The sequence below is a fragment of the Alosa sapidissima genome, chromosome 15 (assembly GCF_018492685.1).
Source record: "Alosa sapidissima isolate fAloSap1 chromosome 15, fAloSap1.pri, whole genome shotgun sequence".
In the NCBI taxonomy this organism is placed as follows: Eukaryota; Metazoa; Chordata; class Actinopteri; order Clupeiformes; family Clupeidae; genus Alosa; species Alosa sapidissima.
Window position 1 is genome coordinate 22,475,545 of NC_055971.1, and position 21,308 is coordinate 22,496,852.

The 21,308-nt window shown below is 44.4% G+C and overlaps 1 protein-coding gene across 39 annotated transcripts in view; it reads left to right on the top strand.

The window, feature by feature from the left end:
• LOC121683756 (elastin-like) overlaps positions 1 to 21,308 on the top strand; it is a 60,283-nt gene that overhangs the window by 17,475 nt on the left and 21,500 nt on the right. For 23 of the 39 annotated variants that reach the window (XM_042063533.1, XM_042063545.1, XM_042063548.1 and 20 more), the window contains 26 exons: positions 75 to 110; positions 314 to 334; positions 486 to 560; positions 704 to 730; positions 941 to 1,000; positions 2,041 to 2,061; positions 2,213 to 2,287; positions 2,429 to 2,455; positions 2,716 to 2,793; positions 3,009 to 3,035; positions 12,689 to 12,733; positions 13,068 to 13,154; positions 13,761 to 13,802; positions 14,350 to 14,376; positions 15,222 to 15,266; positions 15,424 to 15,492; positions 15,801 to 15,848; positions 15,991 to 16,044; positions 17,352 to 17,381; positions 17,467 to 17,541; positions 19,050 to 19,082; positions 19,197 to 19,253; positions 19,395 to 19,469; positions 20,579 to 20,800; positions 20,951 to 20,983; positions 21,121 to 21,255. In XM_042063533.1, coding sequence (XP_041919467.1) covers positions 75 to 110; positions 314 to 334; positions 486 to 560; positions 704 to 730; positions 941 to 1,000; positions 2,041 to 2,061; positions 2,213 to 2,287; positions 2,429 to 2,455; positions 2,716 to 2,793; positions 3,009 to 3,035; positions 12,689 to 12,733; positions 13,068 to 13,154; positions 13,761 to 13,802; positions 14,350 to 14,376; positions 15,222 to 15,266; positions 15,424 to 15,492; positions 15,801 to 15,848; positions 15,991 to 16,044; positions 17,352 to 17,381; positions 17,467 to 17,541; positions 19,050 to 19,082; positions 19,197 to 19,253; positions 19,395 to 19,469; positions 20,579 to 20,800; positions 20,951 to 20,983; positions 21,121 to 21,255 — 1,524 coding nt within the window. The remainder of the gene's footprint in view (positions 1 to 74; positions 111 to 313; positions 335 to 485; positions 561 to 703; positions 731 to 940; positions 1,001 to 2,040; positions 2,062 to 2,212; positions 2,288 to 2,428; positions 2,456 to 2,715; positions 2,794 to 3,008; positions 3,036 to 12,688; positions 12,734 to 13,067; positions 13,155 to 13,760; positions 13,803 to 14,349; positions 14,377 to 15,221; positions 15,267 to 15,423; positions 15,493 to 15,800; positions 15,849 to 15,990; positions 16,045 to 17,351; positions 17,382 to 17,466; positions 17,542 to 19,049; positions 19,083 to 19,196; positions 19,254 to 19,394; positions 19,470 to 20,578; positions 20,801 to 20,950; positions 20,984 to 21,120; positions 21,256 to 21,308) is intronic. The other 16 variants (XM_042063561.1, XM_042063563.1, XM_042063571.1 and 13 more) reach the window with 13 other exon arrangements.

A 21,308-nucleotide genomic window follows, 5' to 3' on the forward strand; every position in this document is an offset into this window, starting at 1 on the left:
ACTGAAAACAAAAAAGTGTTTGCATGATGATGATGATGATGATGTTGAAGATGATTTGTTGCATTCCTTACCAGGATATGGAGGCTTAGGAGCTGGCGGACTTGGAGCAGGTACATAGTACACGAGAACAGCATGAACTCTCACAGAATGCATATTTCCTTTGTGATGTGTGTATAGTATAAGAGAGAATGTACTCTTGTATGACAGGTTTTGTTAAAGGTAGACTGTTTTCAGTTTGATTATATTGGTACTCCTAACCCTACTGGATGGTTTCCTTGCATCACATAAACAATGTACTTTTCTTTTCAAACAGGAGCCGGTGCAAAAGGCACAGGTAAGTTCTGCCAAGTCAATAACGATTGAAGAGAACATTTCTGCACTACTATACGCTCTCTTGTAAATGTCACAGGCAGGTTAAGCTAAACCAAAGCCATTTCCTGATATCTGCTACTCAAGTGACTTGTAAATGTGGTCCTCTCCATCAGGCTACGGGGGACCCGGCGGCCTGGTGCCAGGCGGTGTGGGAGGAGCAGGCTTAGGGGCCGGAGGACTTGGAGCAGGTGGACTGGAACTTCCATCACTGTCACTTCAAAATGTTTTCCGCACACTGTATGACAAATGTGTAAAAGTATGCAGACAAGTTCAACAGTGTAACTGTCCGTGTGTTGTATTCAGTGTTGCTCCTTTGTCTCTTTGTAAGCAGGAGCCGGTGGAAAACCCCCAAAACCAGGTAAGAGCTTGGGAAAAGAGTCAGATTGCACCTTGTCACTTTGAGCTCTGCTAATTAATTACCAAGGCATGGGGTAACACCTCAATGATCTTTTAATGTTGCTAACAATTGAAAGGTGTCAAAATAACATCATGGTGGTGACGGCACTGAAATGGCATTCGAACAAAGGTGGCAGACGCATGCTTAGTCATGGTTTACCCTCCTTTATAGGGTACGGGGGAGCCGGCGGCTTGGTTCCAGGTGGAGTTGCGGGAGGCGGGCTAGGAGCAGGTGAGGCCTAGACGTGTCATTACACATGTCTGCATGTGGTTTGTGTTGCGTCGTGTTCCGATCTCAGCGGTGGGAATCGGCTTTCCAGGGACATATCCCGAGATTTTAGAGGCCTTTGAAGGATTCTGGGACCGTCTCCTTGTCCACATGTTATCGTGCTCTCCCATCGTGTAATAAGACTGGACATCTGAGCGGGCTGTAATGATTTAAGATGACCGATGCGATTACAATGAATAATCTTTCTTTAACTTCATTTGTTTTGACGTCAGTGGGAAAACATTCTACTGTAATTTCAAACTCATCAGTCCTCTTTTGACCTGTAACCTTGGATACAGCAGAGACAATATAAGCCATAGTTTTAAACCACACCTGACATGTCTGTGTTACTATATGGGAATATAAAGGGCTCCATGTTTTCCAAGGGATTTATCCTCAATTTAATGTAATCCAAAAATGAACCATTTGTGTTTTGTTAGATGGAATAGAAAAATATTTTGTCACAGATAAAAGTGATTTTGAAGTCATTGTTTTGTCTGTACGGAGCTATCATTTCATCATTTTCATGAAATTTCCTTCCTAAAGTAGCCATTCTACTTTAAGCCCTAATCTGTGCCCCATTATATTTTCATACAGTTTTATATTTGATTTGGTCAAATTAGACAGCAAAGAAGGATGTTTGAGGGACAGAAAGAGATTGTCAGCATACTGTATTTTAACATTTTATATGGTAGTTACACTTTATAATATTAGAAATTGTTTAATGCTTCAAAATGATCATTGTGTAGGCCTATTAGGGTCCATTCTTTCATACAAAAAACACAGATCTATAGTGTCCCGAACTAGACTTCCCCTTTCTTGAATTTCCCCTTGGGGATCAATAAAGTATCTATCTATCTATCTATCTATCTATCTATCTAAGCCGTTAACACAAGTGCCAAAAAGACATAGTAGGTTTTAGATATGTAAAAATGCTCTGTCTCAGAAACATTGCACAACATCTCATTCAAAAAGCTAACCAGTTATTGTATTTCCCTACCCAGGTGGAAAGCCTCCTAAACCAGGTAAGGTCCAATAACATTTTACAGTAAACACGTCATGTATAGCTCTGTGTTGGTGTGACTGTGAATTCAGAGCATTTTACATAAATTGAATTTATTGTTTTAGATGTGAGAGCAGTGGCATGTTATAACATCCTCTGCTGTTTTGTTTCAGGCTATGGTAATCTTGGTGGTGTTGGACCAGGAGGAGTCGGCACTGGAGGTTTGGGAGCTGGAGGACTCGGAGCAGGTACTGCAACCAAATATGAGTTTAATAAACTTGCTAATAACAGCAGCTAAATGCCTTAAAGAATTATGACAGCTTGTAAATTTGTTGAAACACTACACACGATGGATGTGTTGTACTTACAGTCCTTTCCCTTTTAAACAGGAGCTGGTGGCAAACCTCCCAAACCAGGCAAGTTTTTATTAAGCCAGATCTGCTGCAATTACCTTTTTGCCTTATCGTTTTGTCTGAAACTTTATACCAGTCATTAAGTGCTGTTTGTGTCAAACAGTTTCCTCTTGTCTTGTAAAACCTCCACACCTGGGTTCACTTACACGCATCCAGTACGTCTTCATTAGTCTTAGCGAGGTGTTAGCGGACGATGTCAGACTTTTAATGATGGGCTAATGATGAGCAAAAGGCTCGCTCACACCTGCCGTGCCGTCAAACAGGATACGGGGGTGCCGGTGGCCTGGTTCCAGGTGGCGTCGGAGCAGGAGGCCTCGGAGCGGGAGGACTCGGAGCAGGTGGCAAGTCTTTCCCGTTAAACTCAAGAGACTTAGATTTGAACTTGAAGATCAAGTTTAGCGTGCCTTGTACTATGGTGTGCTCGATCACACGCTTTTTGACAGCTGTTTGGCAGTCTTTGTTATTAAAATGGATGAAGTAGGTGGATAGTGATGACAAGGAAACTACATATCGATAAAAATTCTAACTTTCACAATTTATTATGCTGTCTACGTAGGAGCCGGTGGGAAGCCGCCTAAGCCAGGTATGCACTCCAAGAAGTCTGAAACATTAGCATTCAACATCACATCCAAAAATCTGTCTGTTTACAAATCATGTATCACAAAGTGTATAGTGTTGCAACTTATGGGAATTTCGTCGGAGGGGATATGGGAATGTCGGAGGGGATATGGGAGTTCCCCTAAGAGCTTAAATATGAGCACTTTTGGACGACAAGCACTGGGAAAGTTTGCCAGGCTACTACAGTAATAGTAACCTACTCCAGTGAGCTATCTCATGCATCTTCTCATTTTTCCAGTATCTGGTTCATCTCACAGCTTTTTTGGACCGGAAAGTCCTGTTTTGGGAGCAATGCGTGTATTTCTATCGAAGAAGGGGGGGGGGAAAGCATCTGCTCACCTCACTCTGTGAACTCTTTGAGTGATGAGGACACAGTGCAAACAATCAGTACATCAGAACTGCATAAACAATGGCACCACTGCCCTGATTGGTGTTATTGTACCGTTGACCATACAATAACTGGAAACTTCAGCACTTGCTGGGGTTGTACAGTAAATAACCCCCCCTCCACACACACACACACACACACCACCACCACTCTCTGTCTCTCTCTCTCTCTCTCTCATGCAGTACTTGTTGCACCAAAGCATTAGCGGCACTTGACCATTATTTAATTTCCTAAAGCTGTACAGATCCCATCTAGGCCCCTATGTGTTCAGGAAGATAAGGCTTAAAGTAAATGCAACGGGGCCTGATAAGATTTGGCCTTGCTCACCGTGAAACTCTGCAGTGGAGCACACTCCAGATTCCTCTCCCCAAGTGAGACTTGCGAACAGACTTATGTCCCAAAACCACCGTTCTCCGTGGAAGTTGACTTTGGCCGCGAGCGCTCAAGTGCATTTTAGTCAAGAGCAGCACTTGCCCAGTCTCACAGCCTTTTGGGTCTTTGTGGTGAAAATGAGATTATGCATCGGAGAGGAAGCAGACACCGTTCAGACGGCCACCAGACCTCAATAATATGTCAAGCCCAATGGTGTACAAATATAAATGTTTCCACAGCTCCACCCAATACACAAAGGGGGAGAGTAATGAGGGGCAGGTTCATTTCAGCGGAGAAGAGGTCAGGTGAGGTCACTGTCGGTATTCCGCAGAATTAGTCAAGAGTGACTCACGTCGACAAAACAGGGGAAAATATGTTGCACAGGCTGCCCGATGAAGTAAACGATGAAGTCTGTGTTTGGTTTGCACTGACCGGCGGGTCCCCGATAGCCTTGCTTTCTCAAGCAGGGCAGAAGTGTCGTTAAAGTGCATACGTGATGCACTTCAAAGCGTAGGTGGAGTGTTTTCGCAGTGGTCCTTCTTGACTGATGGATCTTAAGGCTGCCAGTAACATTTAGGTAATTCGTCCTCTCCGCTCTGTCACCATTATGGGTGTGGGTCCACAGGGCTGTTGTGGGGATCACATAGTTTAGATGTCTTTTTGGCCCATACCTGTGACTTTGATTTGTTGCTCTGAGTGAGTCAGCACGTGAGATAATGCACACATGACATAACTCCTTGTTTTTAATTGAGCAATAGAATGGATGAAATCCACCTTGTTGATGCCTCCGGAAAAAGTCTTTTATCAGCGGCCTTCTGACAGATGAGTCACCCTTTGGCCTGCATCAGGCCTTGTAAAAGCCTGAGCTAACTGGGCATCCCGTCATCAGCAGTTTGACAGATTGCTGAAAAAGTGAAAAGTAAAGTTTGGTCTCAGTTGCTGAAGCAGCCCGCGGCAGCAAAGGACCCCCCGCCCCCCCCCAGAAAAAAATTGGTAACCGCAGGTTTTCCTGTCACCAAAACTTACCTCAGTCCATGGGACACAAAACAGGGCCTCCGTTTTTGTAGTTATTTGATTATAGCCCAGGCGGCAATTTCATTACCTGCAAGCGATGAACAATAGAGATGCTGACACACAGCCCAATGTGTTAGTCATGGCGAAGCGTTCGTGCCAATCTAATGGGATTAATTGTAATGTAGCTGGGAGCCGTGGGGCAGAAAGCCTCGGTGTAAAAAAGGCTGGGCCGAGGCCTGGAGACAAACGCATGCAGCTGTGCTCTTGGACGGGAGACACGAAACGCTTCGCTGTCACTGCCGAACAGACGCGTCTCGGCTTGGCCTCATCGGCGAAGGAAGGGGAAACAAGGTAAGGGGAGAGAGGGCGAGGGAAAGAAAGGAGAGTGCGAGAAGGGGAAGAAAAAGGGAGGGAAATGGGAGATGGGAGTGAGGGCCACAGGAAGATAAAGTGAAGGGAAGAGAAGACTGGAAAGGGGGAAAAAAGGGAAGAGAAGAAGAGAAAAGAAACAAATGACGAGGAGAGAGAGAGAGAAAGACAGACGGACGCAGCCCGGCAGATGAGCAAAGGAAGGAGGCCGAGGAGCACATGTGCTTCTCGTTACCAGCCTCAGACCTGTCCTCCAGGCACTTGCCGCTGGCCCCTGATTGTGAATAATAGCCTGTCCACTCCTCACAGAGGGAGGCCTCAATGACAAGCCGCCCCAACCCAACCCAACTGGCCAAGCCTCCCCCCGTCCTCCTCCTCATCTTCCTCTTCCCTCGCTCCTCCTCTTCTCTCCTCATCCCTCGCTCCTCTCCTCTCCCTGGAACGGACCACCACCAATGGGGGGGGTTTGAAGCGCCGGGGTTTGGGAAGCAGAAACTGGAAACCGCGAGGGAAAGTTTTCATATTAAAGAGGCTTAGGCGTACCATTTAGCTTAGATTAGCTCCGCAGGCCATTGTTTGTTTTCGTTGTTCAGAATTATGTCCGGCTCTCCACACACCCTGTGTCTCTGTGTGTGTGTGTGTGTGTGTGTGTGTGTGTGTGTGTGTGTGTGTGTCTGTGTGAGAGAGAGAGTGTGTTTTTTTCTTTTCTTCGTTCCTTCGCATTGACATAGGGAGCCATTAATTCTCTGTCTCTCTCTCTCTTAGGGTTGTTTTTCATACGCTTTCATTATAGAGCAAAGTTAAAGTAGCTTGCTCTGGGGTACAGACACTGTAGTGAAACCTCCATTGCGGTTGACTCTGTGGCCTGCGTCTCTGCAGCACTTGCCAACCACTCTGGACAGACAGTGCTTTTTGGGTCAAATTTTCTGGGAGATGAATGTGTTGTTTATGGATTGATGAGAGAAATGTTATCCACATACTCAAGCATCTCTTGTTCTTTGGCAAGAACGTCCCCCAATATGGTCATCATTAAAATATGCCTGTGCTTATTCCCGTGGTCTGACAGTACATCCATGCATTAACTTGCCCTTGGGAAATTATGTTATGGATTATCTAATTTACACGGATGCTGCCAAATAGATGTCTATAACCCCAAATTCTAGATCATCCTGACCAAACTATGATTATGGACTCAGATTGTAATTGTGGCATATATCAGAGGGACTGTTTTTAAAATGTTACATCTGGTCTACACATACTATACAGTAAACATACAGCATGTCCTCACATGCCCTTTTACTCCCCATCATAAGCCCATTATTTATACGTACAGTTCTCTACTTCCCAACAACAAAAAATCAATTTCTTGAAGTTTTTCAGTTATTATCCTTTAGTGTGTCTTTATAGAAAGTTCTGTGTATGCTGAAATGTTAGAAAAAGGTGATGGTCTATCTAGCTGCCAAATCAAAGCTCTCCTACAGAGAGGCAGCGACAGTTCTTTTTTGTGGCATCAGGATGAAAGGGTTTTTGGTTGTTCACTCAAGCAACTCTCCGCGCTGTGCTGCTTCATTGTAATTGGCTCCAAGTCTGGCGTTCTCCTGCCGGGACAAAGTTGCAAAACTCATTTTTTAAACAGTGATTCTTTCCACGTCAGTTAACATGGAAATGTAAAACACTGTCACGTCTACAGAGCGTGAGTCATTTCTTTTTTGCAAGGCAGTGAGACCTGTTTATTTATCAGTTTGCAGACTTGACTTGTCAAAAAGGTATTCAGCAGACAAGTGGCGCATGCATATGTGAACCATCTGGTGAGTGTAACTTTTCGCGCCAACTTCAAATACCATTGCAGCTGGCTCTTTTATTGACAGATTCTCTCCCTCTTTTTTTGGGAGGACGGGGTGAATGATTTGCACCATATCTTTTCCTTGACATGATAAATAATAGAAATAAATGAGGAGATATTTGTGGCTCGCTTCTGTGCCAAAGTAAAGTGCCGTGTAGTGTGAGTAATGTGCCAGTGTTCTTTAGAGAAGAGGGTTAGGTCTGGGCAAGATGAGCAGAATTTTACACCATAACAGTGGTGATTAATAAGCTCACGTACGCCTAGTAAACTTTTTGCTTGAAACCCTCTGCTCTCAAACAAAAAATAAACAAAAGCAAACATGCCGGAGAACTGAAGAAAGAGTTGGCCAACACCCTTTTAGCGTGTGTATAAAAACGGCCGTTAACATGGTGATACGTCAATGAGCCAATGAGCCGACGAGCAAATGGGCCAACGGACGAAGCAGCACTACCGTCCTCTAAACAAGCTGTCACGCATAAGATGGAAAACCAAAATGGCATGTTAATGGGCATCTTGGTTTCACGGGCGGAGGGCATTTATTGCAGTTGTGTTTCTGTTTCTGACCACCGCCATCACTGAGCCAATAATGGCCCAGTGTGACGAAGCGCAGCGGGGGGTGGGAGAGCTCTCCAGTGAAGGCTGTGGGAGACGTCAGTCTCGCCTCGCCTCGGTGGCATTGCTGTAATCCACATGAGGGTAATGGCTCGTTTTACGCAGGCCCTGTTAATGGGAGCCATTTGCCGAGTGATGTGGGTTCTTTCTGTGTGCTCTCTCTCTCTCTCTCTCTCTCTCTGTCTGTGTTTGTAGGGCGTGTAAGGCATTAATGTAGTAACTGAGCAACACACAGAAAAACGATTGCAGGATTGCATTCTCGCTCTCTGACTCTCGGCAGTGGCCCCAAACAGTCCCTCTTTCATTACGAAGCTCACGATCATCGAACGCGACAGCAGAAAAGAAAAGCGGGCCGAGATAGCCAAGGCCGTGCTCCGACTCGCACCGCGTTCTCCTGGCACAGTGGAGTGGATAGGCACGAACTCAAACTGAACCACAGAAGCAAGTACATACGCGCGCACACACACACACACACACACAGACTAAATGCCTTGCCGTATTCACAAACTAGCTGACAGTCTGACAGTCCCCTCGACCTTTTCTGGGTCAAAGCATTGGGAATGCTCACTAACTGTGCCATTGTTTCACAGATGGTGAAGGAGAAAAATGGAAGAAAATAAAGCGAGACTGCTCAGTCTCAAAAATCGTATTTTGTTGTCACTGTTGAGGCAGCATACTTGTTTAATCACTCCAGCATGTGCAGAGATCAGCTTGCATAGCTAGAGCACGTCTAGCGCTGGAGATGACAGAGTCAGGGAAGGTCAGCTGTTCAGAAGTTGAAAAAAAAAACGAGTGCTGTGACACAGGTAATGTGTCATGGAATCATGCATGGACTCTGAGAACGCTAAGCCTGTATCTCCTCTCAAAGATGAACGATCAAGGGCATGCAACCTCTCTTGCCAATTAAATTGCTCAGTACTCTTCTCTCATTTCTAGTTAAGTTTAATATATTGAAAAACACTGTGTTCCTCTTTTGTATGCACGTCTCAAATTAGTATGCCAGTTTACAAAAGAAAATAGTTAATGGTTGATGCCTTTAAGATTACAAACTCACAACCAGTAGAGCACAGGCTGTAATCTTCGAAGGACTTTGTAATCACCAAGGACATCCAATGAGTCATTTGGCAGTATGTGGACTATTTTGTTCTGGTTTATGCATACGACAACACACAACTATTTATCAGTCATCGGGCCCCAAAGCATGCTCTTCAGTGATTGTAACAGAGTAATCACTGAGCTAAAGCAGAGGTTTTTAACTAAGGGAAAAAAGCTAAGTCATGCCTGCATACAGCACCGTTTGAGTTCACATTCAGCCTTTTTCTGTTCTCAGGGCTATGATTGACTGGCAAGCTGATTGTTAGTTGATGTTTTGTATTCCTTAGCCACAGTCGTTCCTGATTGAGCAAGAATAGCTCACTTGACGCATATTTAATACAGATGGACCTCAGGGATGCGGCGGCGGGAGCCAGGCTGTGGTGGTTTTGCTCCACGCTTGGCTTGCCGAGCGGGCCAGCGCGATGATTCATGGTCGAAAGCGCTCTGTATGTCGTTATTGTTCCCCCTCGGTTCCTTTGGCTGGCAAGACCCCTCAGGTTGATTTCCATGACTGTGGGCGTCTCTGAGAAGATTGGGGGGGGAGGGGGGGGGGGGGGTTCGGAGCTCGGTGAGGAGGGATAGAGTGCAGTCGAGCGGAGAGAGGGAGATCTCAGAGATCGGTCCCGCGCCTCGCCGTGCCCCGTCGGATTCCAAAGGCCCTGTAGTCGGCTCCCTGTGGCTGTAGTCAGTCACATGGATGGCAGCCCTGGAATTCTCCGCTCTCTTAAATTAAATCCTTCACCAGCCCCAGCTGTTCCAGAAGAAAGCCTTGGAGGTGGGAGATGGGGAGGTGGGGTTCGGAGGGAGGGTTGGGGGCAGGGGGTGGGGGGCGTGTATGGCTCCAGTGTCTTCAATCTTGGCTCTGTCTGCCAGCAGCTTTTAACACTTCAGGACTAGTGTAGTGCGCTGGTCAGTGAGACTGGATATCACTGATGGAATGAGACGGGAATAAAAAAGTGTAAAATTCCTGTTGGTGTGTTTGTAGCTCATCCAGATCAATAAGGAAGGAATTCAAGCCATGACAGAGCTTTGCCTAAACCAAGCAGAGGTTAAAGGGGTAGATGAAATATATACATATGCGATTTTCCACGCAAAGCCTTGTGTTGTTGCCTTGGGGTCTAATTTTCAAAAGAATATTTGAAAAACTAACACTAGTAGATCTAGTCTAGCCATTTCTAAAATTCATTGATCCCAGATGGACATACAGCTAATATGAGGGTAATTAGCTAAAGTAATTCCAAATAACACAATTCTTTGTCATAGCAATTTTTGCTTGCTTTCTAATATCACAGTGCAGTAAACATCAAAGTGTGCACACAATAGAGATTATACCCTTCTCCTCTGTGTCTGTGGCCAATGTTAATGATCCAAGTTCAAGCTGAGGGTATGCTTACAGTGCACAATTGCTCTGTTCCGTATATTTTGCTCATGCTGCATGAAATAGCAACCCTACCGTCACTGGAGAATAGAGAATGTGTGGGATAATAAGGAGCGTACCTTGTGAGAGGAGCTTAATACCTTTTAATATTGAGGGGAAAGTATGATTCACAGAACCGGATCAGCCACCTCGTGATACCTTGGAAAAAGGTTCACGTCTGCGTTTTGGCTGCTTCCTGTCTCTGTTGTGCTGTAAAAAAAGGAATCCCTGGCTCACTGTTGCTCCAGGCGTTCGCGAGGCCCTGTCGTCATTTGTTTCAGAGCCTTTCAGGGCTTCACTTCAGATTTGTTCAATGAGTGATCAGGAAGTTAATCAACTAAACATGGGAGCACATACTGTAATTCACACTCAAGGTCACAATAAAACACATTTAATATCCAAGTGAATGCCTCATTTAAACAAACAGCTGGTGGCAGCCTCCAAAGCCAATATGCTGTGCAGTGCAGAGTGTGAGTTAACATATCTCCTAGTTTGTGTGAGCAGACATATCTCCTTGTTTGTGTGAGCAGACATATCTCCTTGTTTGAGCCAGCATATCTCCAGAATGCAGCACAGCAGCTAATGAGTCTGGAGATGTTTGAGACGGGACTAAGAAAAAGCAGAGGCAGACTTCACTCCGTCCATGTTTGGTCAGGAATGGATTGTCTTGTTCTCTCTCTCTCTCTCTCTCTATCATTCCATCTGTCTGTCTGGCTGACTTTGATTGGTCAGGAATGGACTCTCTCTCCCTCTCTCTCTTTCTTTCTCTCTCTCGCATTTGTCTTTCTGCCTGACTTTGATCGAAGTGTGGATGTTCTGATATCAGCCTCTGCCTTTTGTCAATGTCTTCCAGAGAGCCGCATGTGGCCCTCGCTGTGAGTTCCAGCACTGAGCGCAGGTGGGCTGACTTGATTGACAGGTTACCCCTGTCCACTCCAGGTCCTTCAGCCCAAACGAGCTGCGCTGGCTGCCAGTCAGACATTCCAGCCGTGCTTGGCCGGAGCTCGCAGACTCCCCCAGTAGTGTGCCGCTGCTACCCCCTTCGCTCGCTCGTCGACATGCTGAGTGAGGGCTATCTGCCCCCCGTTGTAAGATCAGCCGTGTGCGTGATAAGCTAATGACAGAGTAGCCCGCCTCGGTGGACCTCACCACGTGCCAGGGAGGCTCTGCTCTGATATGTCGACGCGAGGACATGGTGTTGAGATGCGTCTCCAGAGAGATGGATGTCCAGACATTGGCAGACGTCAGTGTGCGGTGTGCTCAGATTTGTGGAGTGTGAAGGTGCTTTATGCATACCCCTCACTGCGCACGTTCGCTATCATATCACACTGCATATAGGCCTTTTTATTTTTATCAAGGTATATTTTTGTAAAAGAACTTTACCCTTGCCCTATTAATCCCCCCCCTGACGAGTCTCGACTCTGCTCCCCTCTGCCAAAGGCAGCTATTAGTTTTCCATTTGTGGGTCAGAGTCACGCTACTGCAACTTTCGCTTCAAGATTCCCTCATGCACCTGGCTCTGAGTGCTATCGCCGCTGATTTATGAATTGGTCTTGCCCGGGGTCATGTTGTCCACTCCAGGGTGTGCGTTTTATGTCGGTGCGCAGCGGGAGCCTGGTCCGCAGCGGCCCATAGGCCGTTTTTCTCCTGCTTGGAAGAAAAACTCCACTCGGCACATGTGAGGCTTCTGAATAACAAAAATTCCACAACAGCTGAACACAACCACTGTCTCACGGGTGTGGAATGTGTCATGCTTACAGTACAGCAGTCACCTTTCTGCTCTCTAACGCTGCGCCATCTGGAAGAGGTTCAGCCCCCAGGCACTCGACGCACAGAATTTGTAATGCACTTTGTTTATAGTCATGGCCAGAGTTTGTGTAAAGTGCATGTGTGCGGCAGAAAGGCCCGTTGCAGACATGTTACAGGTGAGGTAAGTGCGATGGCACAGGGTGAGAGGGTCCCAGTCATTCTGTTTTGTCTGTGCAAATGTGTACTTTCTCCGTCACACAGTCCCACAGTGCCAAGCTTCAGGCTGTCGGCTCACCCCACACATAACACAGAGTCACAGCAGTGAAAAAAAAAAAAAAAACATCGCAAAAAGACAAACAGCGGTTTTCCCCTCTCTCTCTCTCTCTCTCTGGCTTTGCCCTTTCTCCTCTCTCCTGCCACTCACCATCAACACAGACCGCAATCTTAAACACACACTCGCCCCAGGGAGACAGGGGCAGTCTGGTCAGCAGTGCCTTGGCAAGCCTCAATCTCCACCACCCAGAGGCCTTCCCAGGCAGCCGTAGTCCCACAACTTAAGTGCTCCATCTGGTGTTTGTGGAAAGATAAGGCCCCCCTGATCCAACGCCGCCTGCTGAAAGACCAGCTGAGTGGAGCTGGAATGTTAAAGACTCGCCCCGCTCCACTCCGCTCCTCTAATGTGTCTGACATGCCCACAGCTTCCTAGTGCTTGGTGTTTCTCTAACCTCTCGCTTCCGCTCTTTTCCGCTCCTTGGTCAGGTTATGGAAACTACGGAGGGCTCGGAGGGGGTTACAGGCCAGGAGGTGATGTATTTAAAGAGCAGATGCAGATCGAGCAAAGCTCTGTTCTTATTTTTCCCCCAGCAGTTTTCCTGTGGGTTGGAACTGTTAAAATCACCTCACTTTATGGCCTTGAACTGGGCTGTGAAAAATGACAGGACTGATTAAATACTAAATGCATTCTTACACATTTACATAGTTTACTAACTACCGGGTCAGATATACCCTGAAGATCACACCATAGTACCCAGTTATACACACTAAAATGCATTACAAATATGCTTCCTGAATAATACAGTGACAGAGTGTGATGATCTCTCCTGTGATGTTGCTGACTCTGCTCCTCATCTCGCTCCAGGTGGTTATGGAGGATACGGAGGCTATGGAGGCTACAACCCATATGGAGGCTTCTTCCCTGGCGCTGGAGCAGGAGGACTGAAGCCTGGTGAGCTTGATAAAAAAAAAAAACACTTTCTGATTTGTTTTGATATAACCATCAAAATAGAAATAGATAAATGGGTCGTAACATGTAGTGTATACTGTATATTCATAGATGTATGTTCCTATGTGCAGACTCAGTGCAAGGTACAGTACAGGGCAGTGTCACTGAACCATCTACTTTGGTTTCCTTCACACTGGATCCGTTTAACTGGACCCTACCCAAGTGTGATTACTCCCCCCTAGCCCTGACCCAGCTGGTCTCTGTACACATTACATTTTTGTTTGCGGACCTGGGTCCATTTGTGTCATAAACACTAGCTTCTGTTTCTAGCAAAAACGGCAGTTTATTTCATGGTTTTGGAACAGATAGCTTTCAAACTGCACTGGAGTTCTAACAAACCGTACCCAAGACCACTGTTTTCTAACGGACCCTGGACCGGACCTGGGTCCACACCTTGGTTCAGTAGACTGCATTCACATTAGCAAAAATCACCGAAACATCGCTACAAACGAACTCGGGTCCAGACCAAACGGACAGTGTGAATGCGCCCTTACTGTCAGTTATAGCTTGCCTCGTCAATGCTGGTATCCTACTTGTCTATAATTGTAGGTGTTGGAGGTGCGGGTGGCTTACCAGGTGGAGGAGCAGGAGGTGAGTTGAACTCTTTCCCCCTTAGGCTCCTCATAGGAAGAACCCTTATATACCTCACTAGGGCTATCCTTGAAATATAAGCTCAACAAGTGATTATAAATTATTTTTATACTCCATAAACGTAAATGTAATGATAGTCATGTCATATATGTCTGGCAACCTGAAATTCTGAACTATATAAATATGAAGAATCATATAGGGGGCCTAGGCCTAGTATAGGTTAGTATAGGCTCCACCAGTCACAGACTCTGTTCATAGAGAAATACCCAGAGCTTATTCTAATGGTCGTCAAACAGTGTCTTTATTGATACAATGGGGGTTGTTGAAACTCATCAATAAGGATACGGGGGTAAGGTTTGGGGGGGTCATCGACCTTGTGAATAATGTGTTGTCATGGTCATCAAATAATATGTTATTATGATCTACATGTAGGCACATAAAACAAACCTTTATAGTGTTTAATTTATTGTAATTTGTACAGTGTATTTGTTTTCTCTTCACTGTGTGTATATTGGAGCCCTGTATAAATATGTTATTTCTTTCAAAGGAGCTGGTGTGAAACCTGGAAAAGGAGGTACAGTGAGCTTTATATTTCCATTTTAATTATTAAAATGCTTGTCACTATGACATGTATTTAGATGTACTTGGCTGTCCTTTTCACCTTGACATTTTGACAAGTTTATTCAGGTACTCTATGTATACTGAAATGAGCTAAATGAATTGCTCGCTATGAACAAGTACTGTAACTCAAATTCTTGTCCATGCATGGAGCTGTTTAATGTCATTTCACCAGACCTAAATATCAGTGTGACAGCTTATGCTTAAACAAATGATTTCAGCTTTGACTGGTCTGGCAACACATCCAACTATGTCCTTGTGCTCTATTTTGATGGCATGTCAAATAACAAGCGGATCAAACGCAGAATTGCAGATAAAGGTCTCATTCAGACACAGCATTACGTCTGTCGCCCCTAGATGTTTTGTGCGAGAGCTCTGGTCTTCGGACCGCTTCGCCTGAGTTTCAGTGCATTACTTCAGAATTTCCTCCGAAGACGTTGGAAGTGCTGTTGTGTTGCGAGGGATTTCGGCTCAATAGAGAGGTTGAGGGAAATATAAACGAATGCTTTGAAGCTTCCGCTGCCAAACATTTCAGACCAGAGCCCACAGCTCATTTCCTTGTTCTGGGCTCGGGAAAGGCCCATAAGGCATTCCATGAGAAGCAAAGGGCAAACCAGAACCATTTGTGTGTCTTTTTAGCCCAACGTCATGCGGTGTAGTAATCGTCTTTCCATCATGAAGCTCATTTTAAACCAAAAGCCATTGTGCGTCTTATGGTTGAAGTGTTACATATCTTTTGTGACGGCCCTCACAAGTGTGTGTGTGTGTGTGTGTGTGTGTGTGTGTGTGTGTGTGCTTTAGGTCCTGGTGCAGGAGGAGGTGGAACTGGACCTGGCACTGGAGGAGGTAAGACACAGAGCCGACCGGCCTGCCAGATCACATCATAAAAACCAGCATCAATCATGGCAACTCTTATTTTGCCGAAACTATATTATAATATATTACCACATATTAATCATGCACAATGATGTGTGTTTCTTACGGATGCCCTTTGCTCCACCAGTGCCAGTCATTCCCCAGACTGGGTTGCCTGGAGGAGGTGCTGGAGGAAAACCCCCGAAGGCTGTACCAGGTTCACACTTCAATTCAATTCAATTCAATTCAGTTTAGTTCAGTTCAGTTCAGTTCAGTTCAGTTTAGTTTAGTTTAGTTTAGTTTAGTTCACTAGTTAGCATGATGGCAGAGTGTTGCCAGAATGTTCCAGTAAAACACAGTATGACACACTGATAATGACTTGAAGGGTAGAGTCAGTGCATCCACAATGGAAGCAAGAAATGGTTTTCTCTTTCTCTGTGTGAGTTTGGAGATATTCTTTCTATGCCTGTGATATGTTTGCAGTTGGTTAACAGTGTTCCTCTTCCATCAAACACATTTTAACAGGTGTCGGCGTGCCCGGGCCTTACCAAGGTGGTGTTGCACCAGGACAAGGTGTGTTGCACACTTTGATATGACTAATGCTGTCGAGCTAATCAGAAATGTAAACTAATTAATGCACTAATCGTGTTTATCTTTTTCTTGGCAAATGTACCTGTATATTTTAGATATAAACACTGATGTTATTTTTTAACAGGCTATGGGGTGCTTCCCGGTGTTGCAACAGGAACTGGACTCAAACCAAAGTCTGGTAATTGCTTCGTCTTCTCCATTTATGTCAACATTAGGATATTTAGATCTCTATCAGGCTAATGGTGTTTGCATTTGGGATTTATTAAGGTTAAAACAATGCATTTTTCTGCTGTGGCATTTTAAGGACATCTGTATTTTATAATCTTTAATATCAAGATCACTAGAGAACTAAATACAGAAAAAGCCCACTTCTTAAAAATTACAAATATGTGTGAGTGTGTGTGTGTGTGTGTGTGTGTGTGTGTATGTATGTATGTGTGTGTGTGTGTGTGTATGTATGTATGTGTGTGTGTGTGTGTGTGTGTGTGTGTGTGTGCCAGGAGGAAATGCAAAATGACACAGTCACTTAAGCACTGTGACGGTGGCTGCATATCCACTACATCTATACAGAGAAAAGCCAGTCACAAGCTAAGGCCTATTTTCCCTGAAGCTGTTCAAATAGCAACTCATTTTACCGACATGGTCAAACAGAATTAAATTAATTTATTTCCCTGTCATTTGGTCAAATAGCAATATTGTACATGTATTGTTACCTAAATATCTGTACATGGGATTAAGTTAATTCATGTGAGACACAATTTTGCACTTGCTCCTTGTAGGCAATAGATGGATACTTGTGTTATGATTTGCCATTTATGCACGATGCTACGCAGAAAGAAAGGGGAAGGTGATTGCTTTTAGCAATAGCCTACGGAACTGCAGCCTCTGTGAGAGGCCATGCAGAGGAAAACGATGGCTGTGCTCTCAGCACTCACATCCTGTCTATGGCATTGATTTGGGTTTCTTTCTCATTCTGACTAAGTAAAAGAATGGGCATTATTGAACCGAAATGGACCTGTTTTTAAGGTCGTAACTAAAGGCTTGAATAGCACAGAGATGATGAAACATGTCTGGATGGCACGTGTGGATGTACTGACACAATCTACACTAGGCACACACAGATGTTGCTTGTGTGCCCATGCAAGGCAAGTGGTTTGTATTGCCCGTTGATTGGCGCTAGTGTTTTTGGTGCACTACTGCCAAGACATGCCGTCATGTCCGTTGTTTTTGAGACCAGCTAATTTATTGGCCTTTGAAGGATATATGATCTAACATTTGTTTTTGAGCAGCCACATTGTAAACTACTTGTCACTCATGAATGTCTGTGAATCATGCCTTGTCTTTTCAACAAACACTGTAGGGCCACCTTGATCAGATTTTAATGAACTAGCCAATCATAACCAAATAGTGGAAATTAGATAATCACTGAACTGCCAATTCCTGTTGATATGTTGACATTTCATGTGTTATTTCTTTGGTTTGCAGCTGGTGCTGGACAAGCAGGACCTGGGGCGGGTATGCTTATTTTTCTCAAAAGAGAGTTTACTCAGTCTAAGAGTTCTAGATTGTTTGCTTATATAGTTCTGGCATTCTGATGCAGGTGGTCGGGGTTATGGTGGTCAAATGCAACCAGGCGTATTTAATGGATATCCTCTCAAGTCTCCCAAAACACAAGGTACGCCAGTTCAGTTTTATTTAGCATTTTACTTAGCATCTCCAATTGGAAACAGGGTTGTACGATGCATATTTCATATTTATTTACATTTATATTACTGCTCTCATGAGAAAACACTTGCAACACCATGCCCTGGCAAAACTATGATTTGTTGATGCTATGATTATGTTAATTAAAAAAGATATCTTGATGTCAGGTCACACATATGATGAAAACAACACACACTTAATACTTATGTGTTCTTAACTGTGACCCATACAGCATATATACACCCACTGTATAGATATATGGCCCATTATGGACAAATGCAGTTCCATGGGTACCAGCCACAGGTTACGTATGGTGCGTTTATCTTGCACAATGCTGGTGTATGTATTTTCTCTCTTTTGGAGACCACATCAAGTGTCTTCTAAATACTGTACCATAACCATCTGAGATGTTGGAACTCTTTATGTTCACAGAAATAAGTTGTGTATTCTCTGATGGTTTGCTCAGTGTGGTCTCACAATAAGAGTGATACATACGGTCAGGCTAAAAATAGAGAATAGCTGACATAGATGCATACTAAACCCTGACTTCATCCTCAACTGAAGTGCATCTATCCCATTCCTGTAAGGGGCTGCTAGAATGGAAAACCTACATGTAGGTTTATCATAGCCCTACTGTAGATAACATGTACCTCAGAGACCTAAGAGCACGCTTTGGCTCAATATCTGATTTATTACCACAGATTCATAGATACCGGTAGAGTGTATTATTAATAGCAGTAGTGATAAGATAATACTGATATGCGATGCGTTTAAGTGGCCATGATTGTGATAAAGTACTGTATGTAGGGGTTGTATTAATGAAGCTCATGTGTGAGGAGGCTTTAAACTGACAGGCACAGAATTAGCCATTACAGCTTGGGTTTAAAGATAGGCCTTGTTGAGGTTAATCAAGCGAAAAGTTGTCTTGAGTTGTTTCAGTTTGATAAATATTGTAAATCAGCATAAGCCTTTGATTAACAAGGTATGAAAAACAAAGATAAAGGATTAACTCATGTCAATAATGGCAATAGCATTAAATGGGGTGAGATTGCAATGAAGGGGAACTCCAGAAGAAATGATTTCCAACCATATGCGAGCTCTCAACCAATTAAGGAGTAATGGTGTTCCATAGATAATTGCCATTTGATTGCACTTTCTTGGAGCGTTCAGCCTCTTACAGGAATGAATACTGTGCAGCCACGACAAATTCATTTATTTATATATTTATTGCTTTTAGCTTCCCACTATTGCACTAAGATGGAATCGCCATGGATTCGAATGTGCCATAGTGATATCACTGTACTGCATTCCTTCTTTGTAGCAGACATGCAGCTATACACAGTCATTTGTTAGCTCTGTTAACCCCTGCTGACTGGAGACAAGCTATGCTATTATGAATAGATAACGTATGTTGTGTGCAAATGATCGTGTAAGCCATGTAAGGACTGCATGTTCTTACTTCTTGCCTTTGTTCCCCAGGTAATGCGTACGCGGGTGGCAAGCTGCCATATGGTATAGCACACTTGACTTTACTATTCACCTCTTATTTATGAGCTCTGAAAAAGACAGATGCTTGAAAGAGTTTATTTGTTGATGACATGGCATGATTTCTTTTCTGTGCGTCAGGTTATGGTGGCTTTGGTGGTGGAGCAGGGTCCAAGCCTGGCTACCCTACAGGAACTGGTTAGTACCTTGTCTCTAAGAAAGCTTTGCAATGTATAATGCAGATGTAAATGTAATGAAAAAACTAGCTGACCATATGAAAATGTGTCTGTTTTTTCTCTCTGATGCATTGTCACCGTCTCGTCTGCCTTTAATCTGCAGGAGTTGGAACACTGGGTGCTGGACAGGCACAGGCCCAAGCACAGGCACAGGCACAGGCCAAAGCTGCTAAATATGGTAATTTGGGATTTATTGTCATTTTAGTACTATTGTAAATGTAACTGAGAGTCAATTGTAGTAGTATTATTGTAAATGTTACTGAGAGTCAATGGTAATAGTAATAACTAGTTAAATTAAAACCAAATGTACATACAGTAGATTTGCGAATGCAGCGTTATCAGTGCCATGGCCAACCCGCAGAAAGCACACGCTGAGCTTCTTCAGATTACGTGGTATTTAACCAACCTGCCATTCATCGGGTAATCAACGCCTTTATCCGCCCCCTACCGCAATTTGTGAACATTCACAACTGAACGACATACTTCATTCACAAGCACAGTTGACTGTTACTTGATGACAACATTCAAAGGAATCAAACGTTTAGCGATCATGAAATAATACAATACATGATGATGATGAAGATGTCAACAAGCAGGGAGATAATGAAGAGCAGTAATTATACTCAAACTACTTGTGCACGTAGGGTATGGAAGATTGGTCAAAACTAGCATGTAGGAAAGTTTAAGTGGATGACGTGAAATGAAAGTAAGACATTCGAAAGGCCAGCGAAAGTTAAAGCTGCTTTTGATATAGTACAAAGACGCAAAAAACTCTGAATAGCAATTCCGTTGTTTTGGAAAGTTTCTCTTATTGACGCATTTAACCACAATTTGAATTAACACCTGCTTTTACAAGGTGGAAATATTTCACCGCAAAACAGATGTGCGCTTTCATGGGCAGTTTTTCGTACATACATGAGAATACCTAATTAGGCTTTTTACGCGAAACTTCTGCTTTCCCCCGAACTTCCTATGAATGCATATGCATGACATGAAGAAGCGCATATTGCCATTCTCATGCTTCTGTGACAGGCAGCCTGCGGTTTTACCCAAGTGCGGCCTGTTAGTACATACCACGCCATGTTTTTACACGCACGTTGCGAAGAAAAAATACACCTCAAGTGGGCACAAAAGTGATGGTACATCTGCCCCTGAGAGTCAAATGTAGTGGTATTATTGTAAATGTAACTGGGTGTCAAGTTTGAACTGCTCCCCAGTACTGATCCCTCAGCAGCAGAGGTTCTATGTGCATGCTAAAGTATTGAGGTGTGCTTTCTTATGGCGCAGGTGCTGCTGGTGGTTTAGGTGGTGCGGGCGGTGCTGGTGGATACCGTGGTCCTGGCGCTGTCCCGGGTGCGGGTGGCGCTTATCCTGGCGCTGGTGGCGTTTATCCTGGCGCGGGTGGCACTTATCCTGGCGCTGGTGGCGTTTATCCTGGCGCGGGTGGTGCTTATCCTGGCGCGGGTGGTGCTTATCCTGGTGCAGGTGGCGCTTATCCTGGTGCTGGAGGTCAGAGAATTTACTTCTTTTTTTACTTCTCTTATTGAATTATTATTTATATATAATAAACTTTGATGTGGATATATTTGTAATGCACTAATAGTACACGCTTTAAGTAATACTCTACCGGTACTAATTTCATCTTTTCTTCTTATCCAGCCTATGGAGCTGGTGGGAAGCCACCCAAATATGGTAAATAAAATCACCAATCCAATTAAGCAATCAAACTTTGCCATTATTGAATATGTTATGGGATCCTGCTCCCTTGGGGGTTGAATAGGCTGTGGGAAGTCCTGTAGCATGATGGCGGTGTTATTTGTTCCCTGTAGGTGGTGCACAACAAGCACAGGCACAAGCACAGGCACAGGCACAAGCTCAAGCACAGGCACTGGCACAAGCACAGGCACAAGCTCAAGCACAGGCACAGGCACAGGCACAAGCACAGGCCAAAGCTGCTAAATATGGTAATTTGGGATTTATTGTCATTTTAGTACTGTTGTAAATGTAACTGAGAGTC